Here is an 18,864-nt window from a genome sequence, read left to right as displayed (position 1 = left end):
CACAACAACTACCTTATACACACACGCGTAAAGCGATGAAGAATATGCACATAAAGATATATGAGTGATGGTACATACGGCATAGGCAAGATGCAGTAGATGGTATCGAGCACAGTATATACATATGAGATGAGTAATGTAGGGTATGCATCCACTTAATTTGTGGGCTGGGGGGATAGGGTGTGTCTTTTAAGTGTTTGAACCGTCGTTATGGTAATGTTTATTCATACAATGTTAAATGCACGCAAATAAAGGTTGATAAGCTACAGCACACAACGGAAGCGCTGTCATGGCCTCGAATTCGAAGGTGTTAGAACAGACCAGGGGAGAACTACTGCGCCTCATTGAAGCCACAGAGGTTCTAGGGCGACCGCAGTACTGCAGATATTGTTAGCAGAAAAAAGGATCCATCATTATAGTGAATGGAAAAATGTCAATCTTCATGTAAATAAAGATGTATGTGCTTGAACTGATTATTTTAAAATCGAACACAGGATATAAGGATAATTTAGTGGCTAATGGCAGCCTGAAGTACTCCGGTCAGCCTTTTAAAAATATTTGTATTTATTTAACCTTAATTGAACTAGGCAAGTCAGTTAAAAATTCTTATTTACAATGACAGCCTACCCCGGCCAAACCCAGACAATGCTGGGCCAATTGGGCGCCGCCCTATGGGACTCCCGATCACAGCCGGATGTGATCCATTCTGGAATCGAACCAGGGACTGTAGTGACGCCTCTTGCACTGAGATGTAGTGCCTTAGACTGCTGTGCCACTCAGGAGCCCAAAAATGTTGTTCCTCAATGAGAGGGTGCAGCACTGAGTTAGCCTGCAACGTCACTTGCTGGAGCAGCTCAGACTGTGCATGTCTCAATGAGATACCATCTTAATCTTAACCAACTTAATTTGGCTTCAATGCGCTATTGAGTCTTAGCATAAGAATGAATGGTGTCACATGATTGATGGCTTTGTCCATTTATATACAGTACCAGTCAAACGTTTAAACACACCTACTCATTCCAGCGTTTCTTTATTTTGACTATTTTCTACATTGTAGAATAATAGTGAAGATGTCAGCACTATGAAATAACACATGGAATCATGTAGTAATCAAAAAAGTGTTAAAAAATCAAAATACATTTTAAATTTGAGATTCTTCAGAGTAGCCACTTTTTGCCTGATGAGAGCTTTGCACTCTCTTGGCATTCTCTCAACCAGCTTCATGAGGTGGTCACTTGGAATGCATTTCAATTAACAGCTGTACCTTGTTAAAAGCTCATTTGTGGAATTTCTTTCCTTAATGCGTTTGAGCCAATCTGTTGTGTTGTGACATGTTAGGGGTGGAAAGGAAGACTCAAAGTTACCTCTGCTGCAAAGGATAAGTTCATTAGAGTTACCAGCCTCAGAAATTGCAGCCCAAAATAATGCTTCACAGAGTTCAAGTAACAGACACTTCTCAACATCAACTGTTCAGAGGAGACTGCATGAATCAGGCCTTCATGGTCAAAATGCTGCAAAGAAACCACTACTAAAGGATACCATTAAGAAGAAGAGACTTGCTTGGGCCAAGAAATACGAGCAATGGACATTAGACCGGTGGAAATCTGTCCTTTGGTCTGATGAGTCCAAATTTGAGATTTTTGGTTCCAACCACCATCTCACACGGAATAGAATAGGTGAACGGATGATCTCCGCATGTGGCTCCCGCCGTGGTTCCCACTCTGAAGCATGGAGGAGGAGGTGTGATTGTGTGGGGATGCTTTGCAGGTGACCCTGTCAGTGATATATTTTGAATTCAAGGTACACTTAACCAGCATGGCTACCACAGCATTCTGCAGCGATACGCCTTCCCATCTGGTTTGCGCTTAGTGGGAGTATCATTTGTTTTTCAACAGGACAATGACCCAACATACCTCCAGGCTGTGTAAGGGATATTTGAACAAGAAGTAGAGTGATGGAGTGCTGCATCAGATGACCTGGCCTCCACAATCACCCAACCTCAACCCAATTGAGATGGTTTGGGATGAGTTGGACCTCAGAGTGAAGGAAAAGCAGCCAACAAGTGCTCAGCATATGTAGGAACTCCTTCAAGACTGTTGGAAAAGCATTCCAGGTGATGGTGGTTGAGAGAATGCCAAGAGTGTGCAGAGCTGTCATCAAGGCAAAGGGTGGCTACTTTAAAAAATCTAAAATATATTTAGATTTTGTTAAAACACTTTTGGTTACTGCATAATTCCATATGTGTTATTTCATAGTTTTGATGTCTTCACTATTATTCTACAATATAGAAAATAGTAAAAATATAGAAAAACCCTTGAGTGAGTAGGTGTGTCCAAACTTTTGACTGGTACTGTATATACACACAAATTAATGGATTCTGCTATTTCAGCCACACCCATTGCTTACAGGTGTATAAAAATCGATATTCCAATACAGCCATGCAATCTCCATGGGAAAACATTGGCAGTAGAATGGCCTTACTGGAGAGCTCAGTGTCTTTCAGTGTGGCACTGTCATAGGATGCCACATTTCCAACAAGTCAGTTCATCAAATTTCTGCCCTGCACCAGCTGCCTCAGTCTCAATGGGTGCTGTTATTGTGAAGTGGAAACGTCAAGGAACAACAACAGTTCTGCCGCACAGTGGTAGGCCAAACAAGCTTACAGAACGGTACCGCCAAGTGCTGAAGTAAGTAGTGTGTAAAAAATCATCTATCCTCTGTTGCAACACACACCTCCGAGTTCCAAACTGCCTCTGGAAGTAACGTCAGCACAAAAACTTTGTCGGGACTTCCTTAAATGGGTTTCCATGGCTGAGCACCCACAAAAAAGCCAAGGATAACCATGCGCAATGCCACAATGCCAAGCGTCGGCTGGAGTGGTGTAAAGCTCGCTGTCATTGGACTCTGGAGTAGTGGAAACGCGTTCTCTGGAGTGATGAATCACGCTTCACCATCTGGCAGTCCAACGGACAAATCTGGGTTTGGCCGATACCAGGAGAACGCTACCTGCCTGAATGCGTAGTGCCAACTGTAATGACAACGCCCCCTTGCACAAAGCAAGGTCCATACAGAAATGGTTTGTCGAGATCGGTGTTGACTTGACTGGCCTGCACAGCACAGAGCCCTGACCTCAACCCCATCGAACACCTTTGTGATATATTGGAATATCAATGCCCGACCTCAATAATGCTTGTGGCTGAATGGAAGCAAGTCCCCGCAGCAATATTCCAACATCTAGTGGAAAACCTTCCCAGAAGAGTGGAGGCTGTTGTGGCAGCAAAGGGGGGACCAATTCCATATTTGGAATGAGATGTTCAACGAGCAGGTGTCCAGATACTTTTGGTCATGTAGTGTGTATATACAGTATCCAAACCTCTTGACAAAGTAATGAGTAAAGTGTCTGAATACATATGTACGTTTATTTTTAATACATTTGCAAAAAAATCAAAACCTGTTTTCAACTTAGTCATTATTGATGAGATCATTGGGGCGGCAGGGTAGCCTAGTGGTTAAACCCCCGAGCTAACAAGGTACAATTTTTCGTTCTGCCCCTGAACAGGCAGTTAACCCACTGTTCCCAGGCCGTCATTGAAAATAAGAATTTGTTCTTATCTGACTTGCCTGGTTAAATAAAGGTAAAATAAATAAAAAAATCTTATTTTTAAAATTCATTTTAGAATTAGGCTGTAACGTAACAAAATGTGGAAAAAGTGAAGGGGTCTGAATGCACTGTATGCATCTGTCGTGTCTTTGGCTATGCCGGATTAAGTGATATGAGATGCTATTCTATAAAATCCTTTCTCTGTAATTAATTTTACCTGATTTGGGCTAATCATGTAAATGTAATTAACTAGAAAGTCGGGGCACCACAAAATAATATTTATAGAGCTTTTATCTTCCGAATAAACTCTTAAAGACCTAGTAATATTTTACATCAATAGCAGTCAATATTAATCGTCACCTTATTTCAGTCTCTCTTGGTTATATTCACGAACCCTGGCTAACAAGTTGAATCAGCAATACAAAATTGGGTTTCATTATTTATTTACTAAATACCTAACTAATCACACAGAATTACATTAGCACAGAATTAATCATACCTTGATTACAAATTACTCAATAAAGGAAAACATCCCAAGCGCGCAGAACAGATATGGCAGCTGGTTACCCAAAGAAAAGGGGCTGAGGAACAAAGGGAGAAGGGATGTCTCTATCGTAAATACAGTATCTTATGCATTCTAAATTACCGCTCATTTGGAAAAGGAAAATGCAATAAATATTTACTCTGAGCTGCGCTCCGGTAGGTTGGTGGTAGATGGAAGGTCGTGTTGCCCAACTGAGTCCTTTGAAGAATGTCTCTGGTGGTAAATTGAATACGTTGTAGTAACATCGTTATGTGGTAGACGGGATACTCTGTGTGTTCTTTCCCTAGCCCACGTTTGCAGCTGCTGTTGCTAACTCAACGGCTAGGAGGTATCACTTCTGTAGTGAATAAGAGTTCAAAGTTCATACCATTCGCAACCAAAGCTCACGCTGAGGTTGACTTAGTTCTGTAGTTGACATGTTAGTCCTTTTAACATATAGACCGTCATCCTCACATCCTCGGAACAGGAGGTTACATTTTCGTCAAGGCTTTATATAGTGGAGCGAGAAAGGTGTGTTTGAAAAGTTTTATAACCCATGTCTCTTCACAGGGGCGGGCCACTGATTGAGCAGAGCCCTAACCTTATGAAAATCCAAATCTCTCATTTGGAAGCTAAAATTACATTTAATCTCTTCACCAAATTTTTTTTATTCAAACATTTACATTGAACAACAATTCCATGTGAATCCGATAACTACAATGTGCAGACTTTCCACTGTAGAGTTTGTAATCCTATCATTGATGAGATTGACTCAGATAACAACCGAACTGACATCATATTCATTAAGTACCACCACATATGTTCAATTGGTCGGATTAGCAGAAATAGTTCATTTCCCCCCACCTTCTGATGTTCCCAGAATCTCTATGTTAACCAAGGGATTTTCAAATGTCACATCAGTAGGGTAGAGAGAGGAAAAAGGGGGAGGGGGGGAAGAGGTATTTATGACTGTCATAAACCTATCCCCAGGCCAACGTCATGACACGTCTGTTGGTCACAGATACCGTAAAACAAGTAGAGTGGATCAGAAAACCAGTCAGTATCTGATGTGACCATCATTTGCCTCATGCAGTGAGATACATATCCTTGTCATAGAGTTGATGAGGCTGTTTATTGTTGCCTGTGGAATGTTGTCCGACTCCTCTTCAATGGCTGTGAGAAATTTCTGGATATAGGCGGGAACTGGAACACACTGGCATACACTTCAACTCGAGCATCCCAAACATGCTCAATGTGTGACATGTCTGGTGAGTATGCAGACCATGGAAGAACTGGGACATTTTCAACTTCCAGGAATTGTGTACAGATTCTTGTGACATGGGGCCGTGGGATCTCATCACAGTATCTCTGTGCATTCAAATTGCCATCGATAAAATGCAATTGTGTTTGTTCGTAGATAATGCCTGCCCATACCATACCCACCATGGGGCACTCTGTTCAATGTTGACATCAGCAAACCGCTCGTCCATACGACATCATACACATGATCTGTGGTTGTGAGGCCGGTTGGACGTACTGTCAAATTCTCTAAAATGACAAAACGACGGCTTATGATAGATAAATTAATTTTAAATTCTCTGGCAGCAGCTCTGGTGGACATTCCTGCAGTCAGCATGCCAATTGCACACTCCCTCAAAACTTTAGTCATTTGTGGAATTGTGTTGTGTGAGAAAACTGCACATTAGTGGCCTTTAATTGTCCTAAGCACAAAGTGCACCTGTGTAATGATCATGCTGTTTAATCAGCTTCTTCAAATACCACACCTGTGAGGTGGGTGGATTATTTTGGCGAAGGAGAAATGCTAATTATCAAGGATGTAAACACATTTGTGCACAAAATTAGATGTGTAACATTTCAGCTCATGAAACATGGGACCAACACTACATGTTGCGTTTATATATATATATTTTTATGCCATTATAGCATCTGTGACAGCATAGACGGGTTGGATGCGTGTACATGGGGCAAAACAGATGAGGTTGATGTAGATTGTTAACAACACGTGTAAGCTATATTTAGTCTCCAATGTTTATTTAAAACATAAATACATTTGCACAATGACCACTTGTTGTCTCAAATACATCGTTACAGTTACTGGTTAGCTAGGTAGAGAATTTGAGCCATATTAGCATTGACATGAAATCAGTCAAAACAAGACATAGTATCGATAAAAAGATGAAACCAGCTGAAATTAACCACTTACGATTCCCCACATGGCAGTTTGTCATTCTTGCTTAAAATTTGGTCGTGGACAGGCAAATGGTCAAAACCAGATCAGAGTCCAGGAGGTACAGAGTGGCAGACAGTGTCACACCCTGACCATAGTTTGCTTTGTATGTTTATATGTTTTGTCATTGTGGGTTGTGGGTGATTGTCTATGTTAAGTTGCTTGTTAGCACTGTGTTTCAGTAGCGTCACGGTTGTCACTTTGTTGTTTTGTTTTTGAAAGTGTTCAGCTTTTCTATTAAAAAATGAGGAACATTTACCACGCCGCATCTTGGTCCTCCTCTCTATCTCCAGACGACAACCGTGACAGAATCACCCACCACAAAAGGACCAAGCGGCGTGGCAACGGGCAGCAGCAGCAGCAGCGATGTCAGAATTTCTGGACATAAGAGCAAGATCTGGACTGTGTCACTACTTGGGAGGAGATAGACAGGTGGGCGGTCGACCCAGGGAGAGTGTCGGAGCCTGCCTGGGATTCTCTGGAGCAGTGTGAGGAGGGATACCGGCGAATGGAGTCAGCACGGTGGCGCGGTAGGAAGCCCGAGAGGCAGCCCCAAAAATGTCTTGGGCCTTGGGGGGGAGCACCACATGGAGTGTGCGCCTGCACGGTCCGGTCTATCCAGTGCCACCTCCACGCACCAGCCCTCCGATGGCAGCCCCCCGCACCAGGCTGTCTCTCCGTCTTCTGCCTACAAGTGCTTCCTCCTCTCCAGCGCTGCCAGAGCCTTCCTCCTCTCCAGCGCTGCCAGAGCCTTCCTCCTCTCCAGCGCTGCCAGAGCCTTCCTCCTCTCCAGCGCTGCCTGTCTCCCGTCTGTCCAGAGCTGCCAGTCTCCCGTCTGTCCAGAGCTGCCAGTCTCCCGTCTGTCCAGAGCTGCTAGAGTCTCCCATCTGTCCAGAGCTGCTAGAGTCTCCCATCTGTCCAGAGCTGCTAGAGTCACCCGTCTGTCCAGAGCTGCTAGAGTCTCCCGTCTGTCCAGAGCTGCTAGAGTCTCCCGTCTGTCCTGAGCTGCTAGAGTCTCCCGTCTGTCCTGAGCTGCTAGAGTCTCCCGTCTGTCCAGAGCTGCTAGAGTCTCCCGTCTGTCCAGAGCTGCTAGAGTCTCCCGTCTGTCCAGAGCTGCTAGAGTCTCCCGTCTGTCCTGAGCTGCTAGAGCCGACAGTCTGTCCTGAGCCGTCAGTCAGCCAGGAGCTGCCAGAGCTACCAGCCAGCCAGGAGCTGCCAGAGCCGCCAGCCAGCCAGGAGCTGCCAGAGCCGCCAGCCAGCCAGGAGCTGCCAGAGCCGTCAGCCAGTCCTGAGCTACCCTTTAGTCCCGAGCTGCCCCTCAGTCCCGAGCTGCCCCTCAGTCCCGAGCTGCCCCTCAGTCCAGTGGGGCCCTTTAGTAGGGTTGCCAGTCCTAGGTTGGCGGCGAGGGTCGCCATTCCTAAGGGGCCACAGAAGCGGACTAAGAGTGGGGTCCACGTCCAGCGCCAGAGCCGCCACCGCGGACAGATGCCCACCCAGACCCTCCCCTATAGGTTCAGGTTTTGCGGCCGGAGTCCGCACCTTGGGGGTGGGGGGTACTGTCACGCCATGACCATAGTTTGCTTTGTGTGTTTATATGTTTTGTCATTGTGGGTTGAGGGTAATTGTCTATGTTATGTTGCTTGTTAGCACTGTGTTTCAGTAGCGTCACGGTTGTCACTTTGTTGTTTTGTTTTTGAAAGTGTTCAGCTTTTCTATTATTTCCATCTTGGTCCTCCTCTCTATCTCCAGACGACAACCGTGACAGACAGGCTCATGGTCAAGGCAGGCAGAATGGTCAGGCAGGTGGGTACAGAGTCCAGAAACAGGCAAGGGTCAAAACTGGGAGGACTAGAAAAAGGAGAATAGCAAAACGCAGGAGAACGGGAAAACCGCTGGTTGACTTGGAACATACAAGACAAACTGGCACAGAGAGACAGGAAACACAGGGATAAATATACTGGGGAAAACCGCTCTCGAGGTCATGCCACAGCGTCTCAATCGGGTTGAGGTCAGGACTCAGGACTAGGCCACTCCAGAAGACGTATTTTCTTCTGTTGAAGTCATTCTGTTGTTGATTTACTTCTGTGTTTTGGGTCATTGTCCTGCTGCATCACCCAACTTCTGTTGAGCTTCAATTGGTGGACAGATAGCCTTACTTTCTCCTGCAAAATGTCTTGATAAGCATGGATTTCATTTTTCCGTCAATTATTCCGTAAGCTGTACAGGCCCTGAGGCAGCAAAGCAGTTCCATATTTTACAGTTGGGATGAGGTTTAGATGTTGCTGTGCAGTGACTTCTCTCCACACATAGTGTTGCGTGTTCTTTCCAAACAACACAGCTTGATTTTAATCTGTCCACAGAATATTTTGGAACATCCAGGTGCTCTCTTGCGAACTTCAGATGTGCAGCAATGGGTTTTTTTTGGACAGAAGTGGCTTCTTCCGTGGTGTCCTCCTATGAACACCACTCTTGTTTAGTGTTTTACGTATCGTAGACTCGTCAACAGAAATGTTAGCATGTTCCAGAGGTTTCTGTAAGTCTTTAGCTGACACTCTAGGATTCTTCTTAACCTCATTGAGCATTCTGCACTGTGCTCTTGCAGTCATCTTTGCAGGATGGCCACTCCTAGGGAGAGTAGAAACAGTGCTGAACTTTCTCAATTTATAAACAATTTGTCTTACCGTGGACTGATGAACATCAAGGCTTTTAAAGATACTTTTGTAACCCTTTCCAGCTTTATGCAAGTCAACTATTCTTAATATTAGGTCTTCTGAGATCTCTTTTGTTCGAGGCATGGTACACATCAGGCAATGCTTCATGTGAATAGCTAACTCAGATTTTGTGAGTGTTTTTCATATTGCAGGGCAGCTCTAACCAACATCTCCAATCTTGTCTCATTGATTGGACTCCAGGTTAGCTGAGTCCTGACTCCAATTAGATTTTGGTCATTAGCCTAGGGGTTCACATATTTTTCCCAACCGACACTGAATGTTTAAATTATGTATTCAATACAGACAAGGAAAATGCAATAATGTGTGTGTCATTTGTTTAAGCACACTGTGTTTATCTATTGTTGTGACTTAGAGGAAGATCAGATCAAATTTTTTCACAAATTTATGTAGAAATCCAGGTAATTCCAAAGGGTTCACATACTTTGTCTTGCAACTGTACATTAAAAAAAGTACACGTAGCCTACATATCAATACATACACACAAACTATCTAGGTAAAATAGGGGAGAGGCGTTGTGCTGTGAGGTGTTGCTTTATCTTTTTTTTTAAACCAGGTTTGTTGTTAATTTGAGCAATATGAGATGGGAGTTCCATGCAATAAGGGCTCTATATAATAATGTATGGTTTCTTGAATTTGTTCTAGATTTGGGGATTGTGAAAAGACCCCTGGTGGCATGTCTATTCGGGTAAGTGTGTGTGTCAGAGCTGTGTTTAAGTTGATTATGCAAACAATTTGGAATGTTCAACACATGAATGTTTCTTATAAAAAGAAGAAGAATGGTGTCCCACAAACTGAAAATATGGTTTTGGCTCAGTGTACACAAATGGGTGTCATGCCTCCTGTGAATATTATATCAACATTTGGCCTGTTTGTGTCATTAAGAAACATCTTGAGGATTTCATAAGTGTATCATATGTTGGGCTAATATAGATAGATGTGAGAGAAAAATGACAAGATTATGCTTAATACTGTTCATGAATCGAATAGCTATGGCGAGTACTCTCATCTGTGTCTGTGGCACTGAGTTGGGCCTTGGAGCTTAAGCTGACAATTAACAATGACTGATAAAAAACCTAGTCGGCCTTCCATAGATATGATGTGGTGTGTGTGACCCGAGATAGAGATAGCCTGGAAAAGTTAGAACAATCCCTCATTGTCTCATCTTCGTCCTGGCATCTGGGAAACTAAGCCGGGTTGGGGGTAAAACAACATTCTGCGTGGATAACCAGGAGATGAACCCTGGTTGGGGTTCATAATGTGGCTTATGATGCCCATGATCAGCATGGGAGGTGTGGAACCAGCCCTGGCTATGCATTTTTAGGTCTTCTGTATAAGATCTGTTTTTTCATTATCAGTTAAGCTCTCGGCAGCACACTGCAATAATGAATCAATATTAAATAAAGATGATTGTTTGAAGAAATGACAAAGTCTCTTGATTAGAATATTCCACGACAATATCGAAAGAGGTTATAGAAGACGGAAATGCTCCATCACACTTTTTCTGAATTCACCCTATGTAGCCTACACATCATATCAAACAAGCAAGGCACAGACAGGCAGTAAAAAGTGATTTAATGTTATTTTTTCATCATCATTGCAACATTGGCTAAACAGGAGCTGGCTATATGGCAGCATAACTATAAAGATGACATCAATGCAGTGTAGACTGCGTCTTGCTTGTGCTATGACAAAATCTGTTACAACAGAAGGTTGTAGCCTTCATATATATTTTTGGAACGTTCGTTCAAATTGCAGCTGTTCAGAAATATCAGGCAGAGAGATAGGCTACATCATCATATTGATCAAATTGGTTGAGTGTTCAGAAGAGGGTGAGTAAAGAGAGAAATGTGACTCCAATGAAAAATAGCTGCTGCTGTGGCAAAAGCTAATGGGGACCTGCAAGGCGGGTGCAAAACCTTTGTATTCGTAGCCTCAGCCTTTTTTTATACAGTCGGACTTTACTTGAATAAAAACTGTGGGTGGAATGTTGGTTAACTACCTTTTAGACACCGTTCTGGACTGGTAACAGCACAAATACATTGTCCATGAATACAGCAATTAAAGTTAAAAGTTCAAATCGTTATTGTCCATTCTATTTAAGAATGGAAATTTGTCTATGGCTTCCAGGCCTGTGCTTCATACACATAGCAAACATACAGACAGAAAACATAGAAACAGTAGTTTCACCATACTTTCTGCAAAATTAGTAAAATATGACTATGATTATTGTGTTGAGGCTTGTGACAAGCCTTAGTCTCACAGATCCAGCGTTGTTCATGGTTGAAACAGGACAGGTAGTGTACAAATCAGAGATGTGTACAAATCTCTCCCTCGCCCTCCATTTGGCAAATCTGACCATAATTCCATCCTCCTGATTGCTGCTTACAAGCAAAAACTAAAGCAGGAAGCACCAGTGACTCGGTCAATAAAAAAGTGGTCAGATGAAGCAGATGCTAAGCTACAGGACTGTATTGCTATCCCAGACTGGAATATTTTCCGGGATTCTTCCGATGGCATTGAGGAGTACACCACATCAATCACTGGCTTCATCAATAAGTGCATTGATGACGTCGTCCCCGCTGTGACTGAACGTACATACCCCAACCAGAAGCCATGGATTACAGGCAATATCCGCTCCGAGCTAAAGGTTAGAGCTGCTGCTTTCAAGGAGCAGGACTCTAACCTGGAAGCTTATAAGAAATCCCACTATGCCCTCCAACAAACCATCAACCAGGCAAAGCAGCAATACAGGACTAAGATCGAATCGTTCTGCACCGGCTCCGACGCTCGTCTGATGTGGCAGGGCTTGCAAACTATTAGACTACAAAAGGGAACAATGGCCAGTAATGACACAAGCCTACCAGACGAGCTAAATAACTACTATGCTCACTTTTAGGCAAGTAACACTGAAACATGCATGAGAGCATAAGCTGTTCCGGACGACTGTGTGGTCATGCTCTCCAAAGCCGATGTGAGAGACACCTTTAAACAGGTCAACATTCACAGGGCCGCAGGGCCAGGCGGATTACCGGGACGTGCATTCAGAGCATGCGTTGACCAACTGGCATGTGTATTCACTGAAGTTTTCAAACGATCCCTGACTGAGTATGTAGTACCAACATGTTTCAAGCAGACCACCATAGTCCCTGTGCCCAAGAACACTAAGATAACCTGCCTACAGTAAATGACTATGGCACTCTTTAACCATGAAGTGCTTTGAAAGGCTGGTTATGGCTCACATCAACACCATTATCCCAGAAACCATAGACCCACTCCAATTTGCATACCGCCCCATAAGATCCACAAACGATGCAACCTCTATTGCACGCAACACTGCCATTTCCCACCTCTGGACAAAAGGAAGACCTACGTGAGAATGCTATTCATTGAGTACAGCTCAACACCACAGTGCCCTCAAAGCTCATCACAAAGATAAGGACCCTGGGACTAAACAAACACCTCCCTCTGCAACTGGATCCTGGACTTCCTGGTGGGCCGCCCCCAGGTGGGAAGGGTAGGTAACAACCCTTCCCCTCAGGGGTGTGTGCGCAGTCCCCTCCTGTACTCCCTGTTCACTCATGAGTGCATGGCCAGGAACGACTCTAAAACCATCATCAAGTTTGCTGATGACATCACTGGGGCCAATTTCCTGCCATCCAGCAGGCAGTGTCAGAGGAAGGCCCTAAAAATGGTCAGACTCCAGCCACCCAAGTCATGGATTGTTCTCTCTGCTACCGCATGGCAAGCGGTACCGGAGCGCCAAGTCTAGGTCCAAAAGGCTTCTTAACAGCTTCTACCCCCAAGCCACAAGACTCCTGAACAGTCAAAGGGCTACCCAGACCCCTTTTAACCTTTTAAGCGCTGCTGCTACTCATCTGTGCATAGTCACTTTAATAACTCTATCTACACTACCGTTCAAAAGTTTGGGGTCACTGAGAAATGTCCTTGTTTTTGAAAGAAAAGCAAAAAATAAATAAAATTAAAATAACTTCAAATTGGTCAGAAATACAGTGTAGACATTGTTAATGTTGTAAATGACTATTGTAGCTGGAAACAGCTGATTTAATAAAAACTAAAATTATGGAATATTTACATAGGCGCAGAGGCCCATTATCAGCAACCATCACTCCTGTGTTCCAATGGCACATTGTGTTAGCTAATCCAATTTTATCATTTTAAAAGCCTAATTGATCATTTTTAAATAATTTTGCAATTATGTTAGCACAGCTGAGAACTGTTAAAACTGGCCTTTAGACAAGTTGAGTATCTGGAGCATCAGCATTTGTGGGTTTGATTACAGGCTCAACATGGACAGAAACAAAGAACTTTTGTTACGACTCCGACCGAAGGTGGCTCCCCTTCCCGTTCGGGTGGCACTCGGCGCTCGTCGTCGCCAGCCTACTAGCTGCCACTGATTCTTTCCTCCCCCTCCTTATGTGTTTATTGAGTACACCCGTTTTGAGTTGGGTATAATTAGTGAGGCTTTATTAGTCAACCGGCCCGCCTGGTTCTTTGTGCGGGATTAATTATTGTGACCTTCTGTTTTGTAGTAGAGGAACGTGTTTGTTCCTGGGGCCTGTTGCACAAAACTAGGATAAGGGATTAAGCCAGGATATCTTGGTGATCCTGGCTCAATTGATCCGTAATCCGGTTGCACTAAAGATGGATAGGGGGCAGGAGGATATGTTATGGTATAAATTACCATGGACATTTATTCTGTGGAGCTAGCCTGCTCCAGACCAGGCTAAATTCCAGGATCTATTTAATCTCATCCCTAATGTCAGTCAGCAGTCACCACAAATGGAAACCAATAGTTATTTCACTGCTCACTATACATTGTTATCACATAACTAGACCCACTGTTATTATTTAAATGTTTGTGATCATTAATTTCAATGATTTTGGATAAAAAATGATTTTTAGATGTTGCTATCATTAGATAATTTACAGTTTCCCATAGACTATATATAAAATGATAGAATATTAGGGCCACAGAGGGGAAAAAAACACAAGTCATAATATTGTAACCAGTTGTTTTAAAGGAGGACAGTTGTTAAAATGACAGATGTGGGGCATTTCGTGAAATTGTACTTCAGTATGGTTTCATAAACAAAGACATGCTGATGTGCCAGAATATTAAGTATCACATTGTCATAAGTATCAAAACTGTAAAAACAATATATAGCTTTTCTGCAGAAAGAACCAGCCTCATAAATGTATGACTTTATCCTTTTTCTTCAGTGTGGCCCTAGTACTCTGTCATATAAACAAATACACATTCCATATGAATATAAAAACACAATGTGTAACATTATGTTCCTTTATTGAATAAGGACAAAACAAAGCAGGTAAACCATCAGCTCCTTTCGAAACTGAAGTCACAGTGACTCTACAAGATGGAAAGCACAGAATCCAAGCATATTATACAAAATGATACATACACATTCAAAGGTCTGTATATAACACACCCTGCATGTCTGCACACTAAAATAAATGCAGGACAAATCCATACACATCAACTGAACAGACAAATGAATGGATGCAGTAGCCTCCCTGCAGCCTTGTATTACACACAGTATACCGCACAAACATCATAAGAGGCCAAATTCGTCAAAAAACGAACCCAAAAAACCCAAATTCCTCTGCCACCGCAGGACATATTTAACCAAAATTGAAAGCACACATACTAACTAAAATAATTCAACACATATTGGTCCCTCAGCAGCCGACCACTGTCGTCATCAGGGAAGATTGCCGGATTGTCCCAGTCCATGGCTGGTGGCACTCTGGGGGCACTCTCCTTCCTCAGGCAGGCCACATTGTGGAGGACAGCACAAGCCACAGTAATATCACATGCCCTAACAGGGCTGACCCTTAAATTGTGAAGGCAGTGAAAGCGTGCCTTCAGGAGGCCAAAGGTCATTTCAACTCTGGCCCTGGTCCTGGCATGGGCATGGTTGTAGGCCTGCTGTGCTTCCTGGGGGTCTGTGAAAGGTGTCAGGAGAAAAGGCTGGCAGCCATACCCCCTGTCTCCCAGCAACACACCAGAGAATTCACCTGTCAACACAAAATCTCATCATTACTACCTCATAAACACAGTGATATTCTTGACACAGCCATGATGGTTATAAATAGGGGTTGTGTGGCTTACCTTGTGATAGATTTCAGAGGCCCGAAAGATTCTGGAGTCATGGACTGAGCCAGGCCATTTTGCCACAACATTGCTGATCACACAGTCAGCATTGCAGACCATCTGAAATCATAAGATGAGGAATATTACACCAATCAATGCACATCACTGGCAATGCAGAGTGTTCGTCAATGGACAATATCAAAAAGTTATGTTCACCTGAACATTAATGCTGTGAAAGGATTTCCTATTCACAAAATCGGCCTCATGGGCACCTGAGGGGGCTTTTATCCTTATGTGTGTGCAGTCCACTGCACCAATGACATTGGGGAAACCTGTCACACAAAGTAATGAGTATCCTACTATGTGTTAACAGTTGTCCTGTAATTTGTAGATCCTCTTACCTGCAATCCTATAGAACTCCTCTTTGATGTCACAGAGTCTTCTGTGGCCAGGGAAGGAGATGAAGACATCTGCTAATGCTTTGATAGCCAGACACACACTCCTTATTGTGCGGCAAATTGTGGCCTTGTTCAGCTGTTCTGCATCCCCCACTGGGTACAGGAAGGCTCCACTAGCAAAAAAGCGCAAGGCCACACAAACCATTTGCTCCACACTCAGTGCATGGCTCCGTGCAGTGCGGTGCTTAATCCTGGGACCCAGTAGTCTGCATAGATACCTGATGCCATCTGCAGAAAACCTGTATCTTTCATATAGATGGTCATCAGGGAAGGCCAGTGGGTCCAACCGGTCCCTGAAGACCCTTTCTCGCCTGAAGGCTCTCCTCAGCACAAGTGCTTCTTCATCCACCACATCTCGCACGAATGGGCATGCCATTGTCAGAGCAGAAAGGAACACACAATTTTGGGCCTTCATATAGGCTAGTGGCCACACCTGGTGCTGGGGGTGGGCAAAAGAGGGCGATGCCTTATAACGATGACTTGGTTGTACTGATTGCTGGGAAAATAAAAAAAACCTTAGAAAGATGCCACCGTCCTGTGTGCTCACAATAAGAGCTCATATGTCATGGCTCACTTGACTTTACGAGAATATACCTAATTTTTATTTTGAGCTGTGTCATCTTCTTGGAGCTGGGGGAGGAAAGAAAAATAATGATTAATACATTTGTGTTACAGTTAGCATACAGTGTACATTGAAGGCATATCTCACCTCCCTCTCAAGTTTTTTTATTTCAAGGTCCAGTTTCCTAATTGTCCTCTTTTTTATTTCGGACTCCAGTGCAAGATTTTCCATCTTTTTCTTCTTGTACTGAATGTCTATGTCTGCCAGTTCTATTTGGCGCCGGAGGTGGTTGCCATACAACTTTCTGATAGCTTGTGAGCTCTGTGAACACAATACAATTAGCGCAGCTGGAATTTGGCAGGATGTGGTGTCCTTTTATTAATACGCACTATGTTGCCAGGCTGGTTTTCCCACTGTATAGCATCTGGGTCCTGTAAAATAAATTAGATTTTTTGATTTTGATGAGGACTCCTCACCATTGTAGAGTAAATAGTACTTTCACAGTCTTAACATGATACCTCATGCCTTCTGGAATCCAGAGATGGTCTCCTCCTCATCATCGTCTCCATCATGTGCTGTTGCTGCTGCACTGGGGCCTTCACCCTATCACATTTAATCGGATTCATATTGAAGCTAGTAGACAAGACATGCCAGGCCTACAGTATGCCTTTGATGGAGTACTCACTGGATCAGCATCGTCTGGTGCTTGTGCTGGTGGCTCTAACAGGAACACAGTGCTGCCAGACACTGCAAGGCAATAGGTAAACCAAAGTCAGACAGTCCAAATTGATTCAATATGAATGTGGTTGTATCCCATGTAGAGATGGAAGGACATTTTCCTAGCCACCGTGCTTCTACACCTGCATTGCTTGCTGTTTGGGGTTTTAGGCTGGGTTTCTGTACAGCACTTTGAGATATCAGCTGATGTACGAAGGGCTATATAAATAAATTTGATTTGATTTGATTTGACATACCTTGAATGAAGCGGGTGGCATCTTGGGAGGAACCTATGCGCGTCTCTTTCCCCCCAGGGATCCCCTCTAAGACGGGCCTGCCTTTATTTAGCTCCAAGGCATGTCCTCTGCTGGGGTAAGGTCAGCCTTTGGTGACCCACCACCCGTGCCTTGTCTGTGGGTATTCTTTTTCACTGCTAAAACAGTACAGACAATGTGTGAGCAGGCACCTTCTGGGTACAATATATGCTTGTGCTTTGTTAAATATTAGTCAGGGACCATACCATTCTGCAGAATGTTCTTGTATTTGATTTTGACCTGCTGCCATGTCCGTTTTGGCCCGTTCATGTTTAATCTACACACACACACACACTTAATGGAGTCACACTGCAAAAAATTACTTGGTATTTTTGTCTTGTTTTCAGTAAAAATATCAAAAAATTTATCATAGCTTTATACAGTGTGATGGAGTTACTTTACACAATTTCACTCATATCTGCAGTGCATTTCAATTAAAAATTTAACCGTTTCATAATTACAGTACAACTGCATTTTTGGAGATGTGAATTAAATATTTGAATTGTGATGTTTCAGCGGAGCGGTGAGTGTGTAATTGTGCACTACTTACGCATTCAGGCGGTCTGCAATACTTTGCCACGCTTTTTCTCTTTGCTTTATCACTGTGGCGGTGTTGCCTTTCTTCTTAATTATATCTTTTACCTCCTCGTATGCCTCCATGAGAATTTGTGCTTCCGACGGGGAAAAGTACGCGGCTCTAGTTGCCATGGTAAATCAGTTAATCTGTGATCTGTGGCGGGGTCTATTTGAGTGAGCCGTGAGCGCGCACCTATCCAGGATTGGTTTCACCTGGCTTAATGAATCCGTGTCTGCTCATCCTGGCTTGGTCTTTGTGCAACCAATTAAGCCTGGACGCACATGTTTTGGCTTCATTGAGCTCAGCTGAGTCATTTATCCCGGATGTCTTAATTCTACTTTTGTGCAACAGGCCCCTGGTCGTGTATTTTGGTAGTGAGCACCCTGTGTTGCGTTTTGTGCATTAAAGAGCACAGCATCGCACTCTCTGTTTCCTGCGTCTGACTCCACACCCACGACACCTGGAGCGTTACAACTTTCTTCTGAAACTCGTCAGTCTATTCTTGTTCTAAGAAATGAAGGCTATCCATTCGAGAAATTGCCAAGAAACTGAAGATCTTGTACAACTCTGTGTACTACTGCCTTCACAGAACAGCACAAACGGGCTCTAACCAGAATAGAAAGAGTGGGTAGCACAAATGAGCAAGAGGACAAATACATTAGAGTATCTAGTTTGAGAAACAGAGGCCTCACAAGTCCTCAACTGGCAGCTTCATTAAATAGTACATGCAAAACACCCATCTCAACGTTAACAGTGAAGAGGCGACTCTGGGATCCTGCCTTCTAGGCAGCGTTACAAAGAAATATTCTTATCTCAGAATGGCCAATAAAAAGAAAAGATTAAGATGGGCAAAATAACACGAACACTAGACAGGAACTCTGCCTAGAAGGCCAGCATCCCGGAGTCGCCTCTTCACTGTTGACATCCAGCTAAAATGATTTGATTTGGAAATGTGATTTTATTTATCCGATATTTTCCTTGCCAAAAAAAACGATACCG

General features: G+C 43.5%; 1 protein-coding gene and 1 long non-coding RNA gene across 2 annotated transcripts; both read right to left on the bottom strand.

Moving 5' to 3' along the window:
- Positions 1-14,389: 14,389 nt before the first annotated feature.
- Positions 14,390-16,680, bottom strand: LOC135556102 (putative nuclease HARBI1). The gene is made up of 7 exons (XM_064989019.1): positions 16,647-16,680; positions 16,405-16,578; positions 16,290-16,325; positions 15,639-16,191; positions 15,454-15,569; positions 15,256-15,357; positions 14,390-15,161 (listed from the first exon to the last, which is right to left on the bottom strand). The coding sequence occupies exons 4-7, from the start codon at positions 16,108-16,110 to the stop codon at positions 15,102-15,104; spliced, it is 750 nt and encodes a 249-aa protein (XP_064845091.1). The 5' UTR covers positions 16,111-16,191; positions 16,290-16,325; positions 16,405-16,578; positions 16,647-16,680; the 3' UTR covers positions 14,390-15,101.
- Positions 16,681-16,800: 120 nt separating this feature from the next.
- LOC135555076 (uncharacterized) lies at positions 16,801-18,642 on the bottom strand. The gene is made up of 4 exons (XR_010457812.1): positions 17,495-18,642; positions 17,232-17,407; positions 16,943-17,004; positions 16,801-16,860 (listed from the first exon to the last, which is right to left on the bottom strand). It is a non-coding gene; the product is annotated as an uncharacterized LOC135555076 (long non-coding RNA).
- Positions 18,643-18,864: the final 222 nt, after the last annotated feature.

This window comes from Oncorhynchus masou, chromosome 15, assembly GCF_036934945.1.
Source record: "Oncorhynchus masou masou isolate Uvic2021 chromosome 15, UVic_Omas_1.1, whole genome shotgun sequence".
NCBI lineage: Eukaryota > Metazoa > Chordata > Actinopteri > Salmoniformes > Salmonidae > Oncorhynchus > Oncorhynchus masou.
Note: the sequence above shows the minus strand (reverse complement) of the source record. Positions and strands in the feature narration are given on the sequence as shown.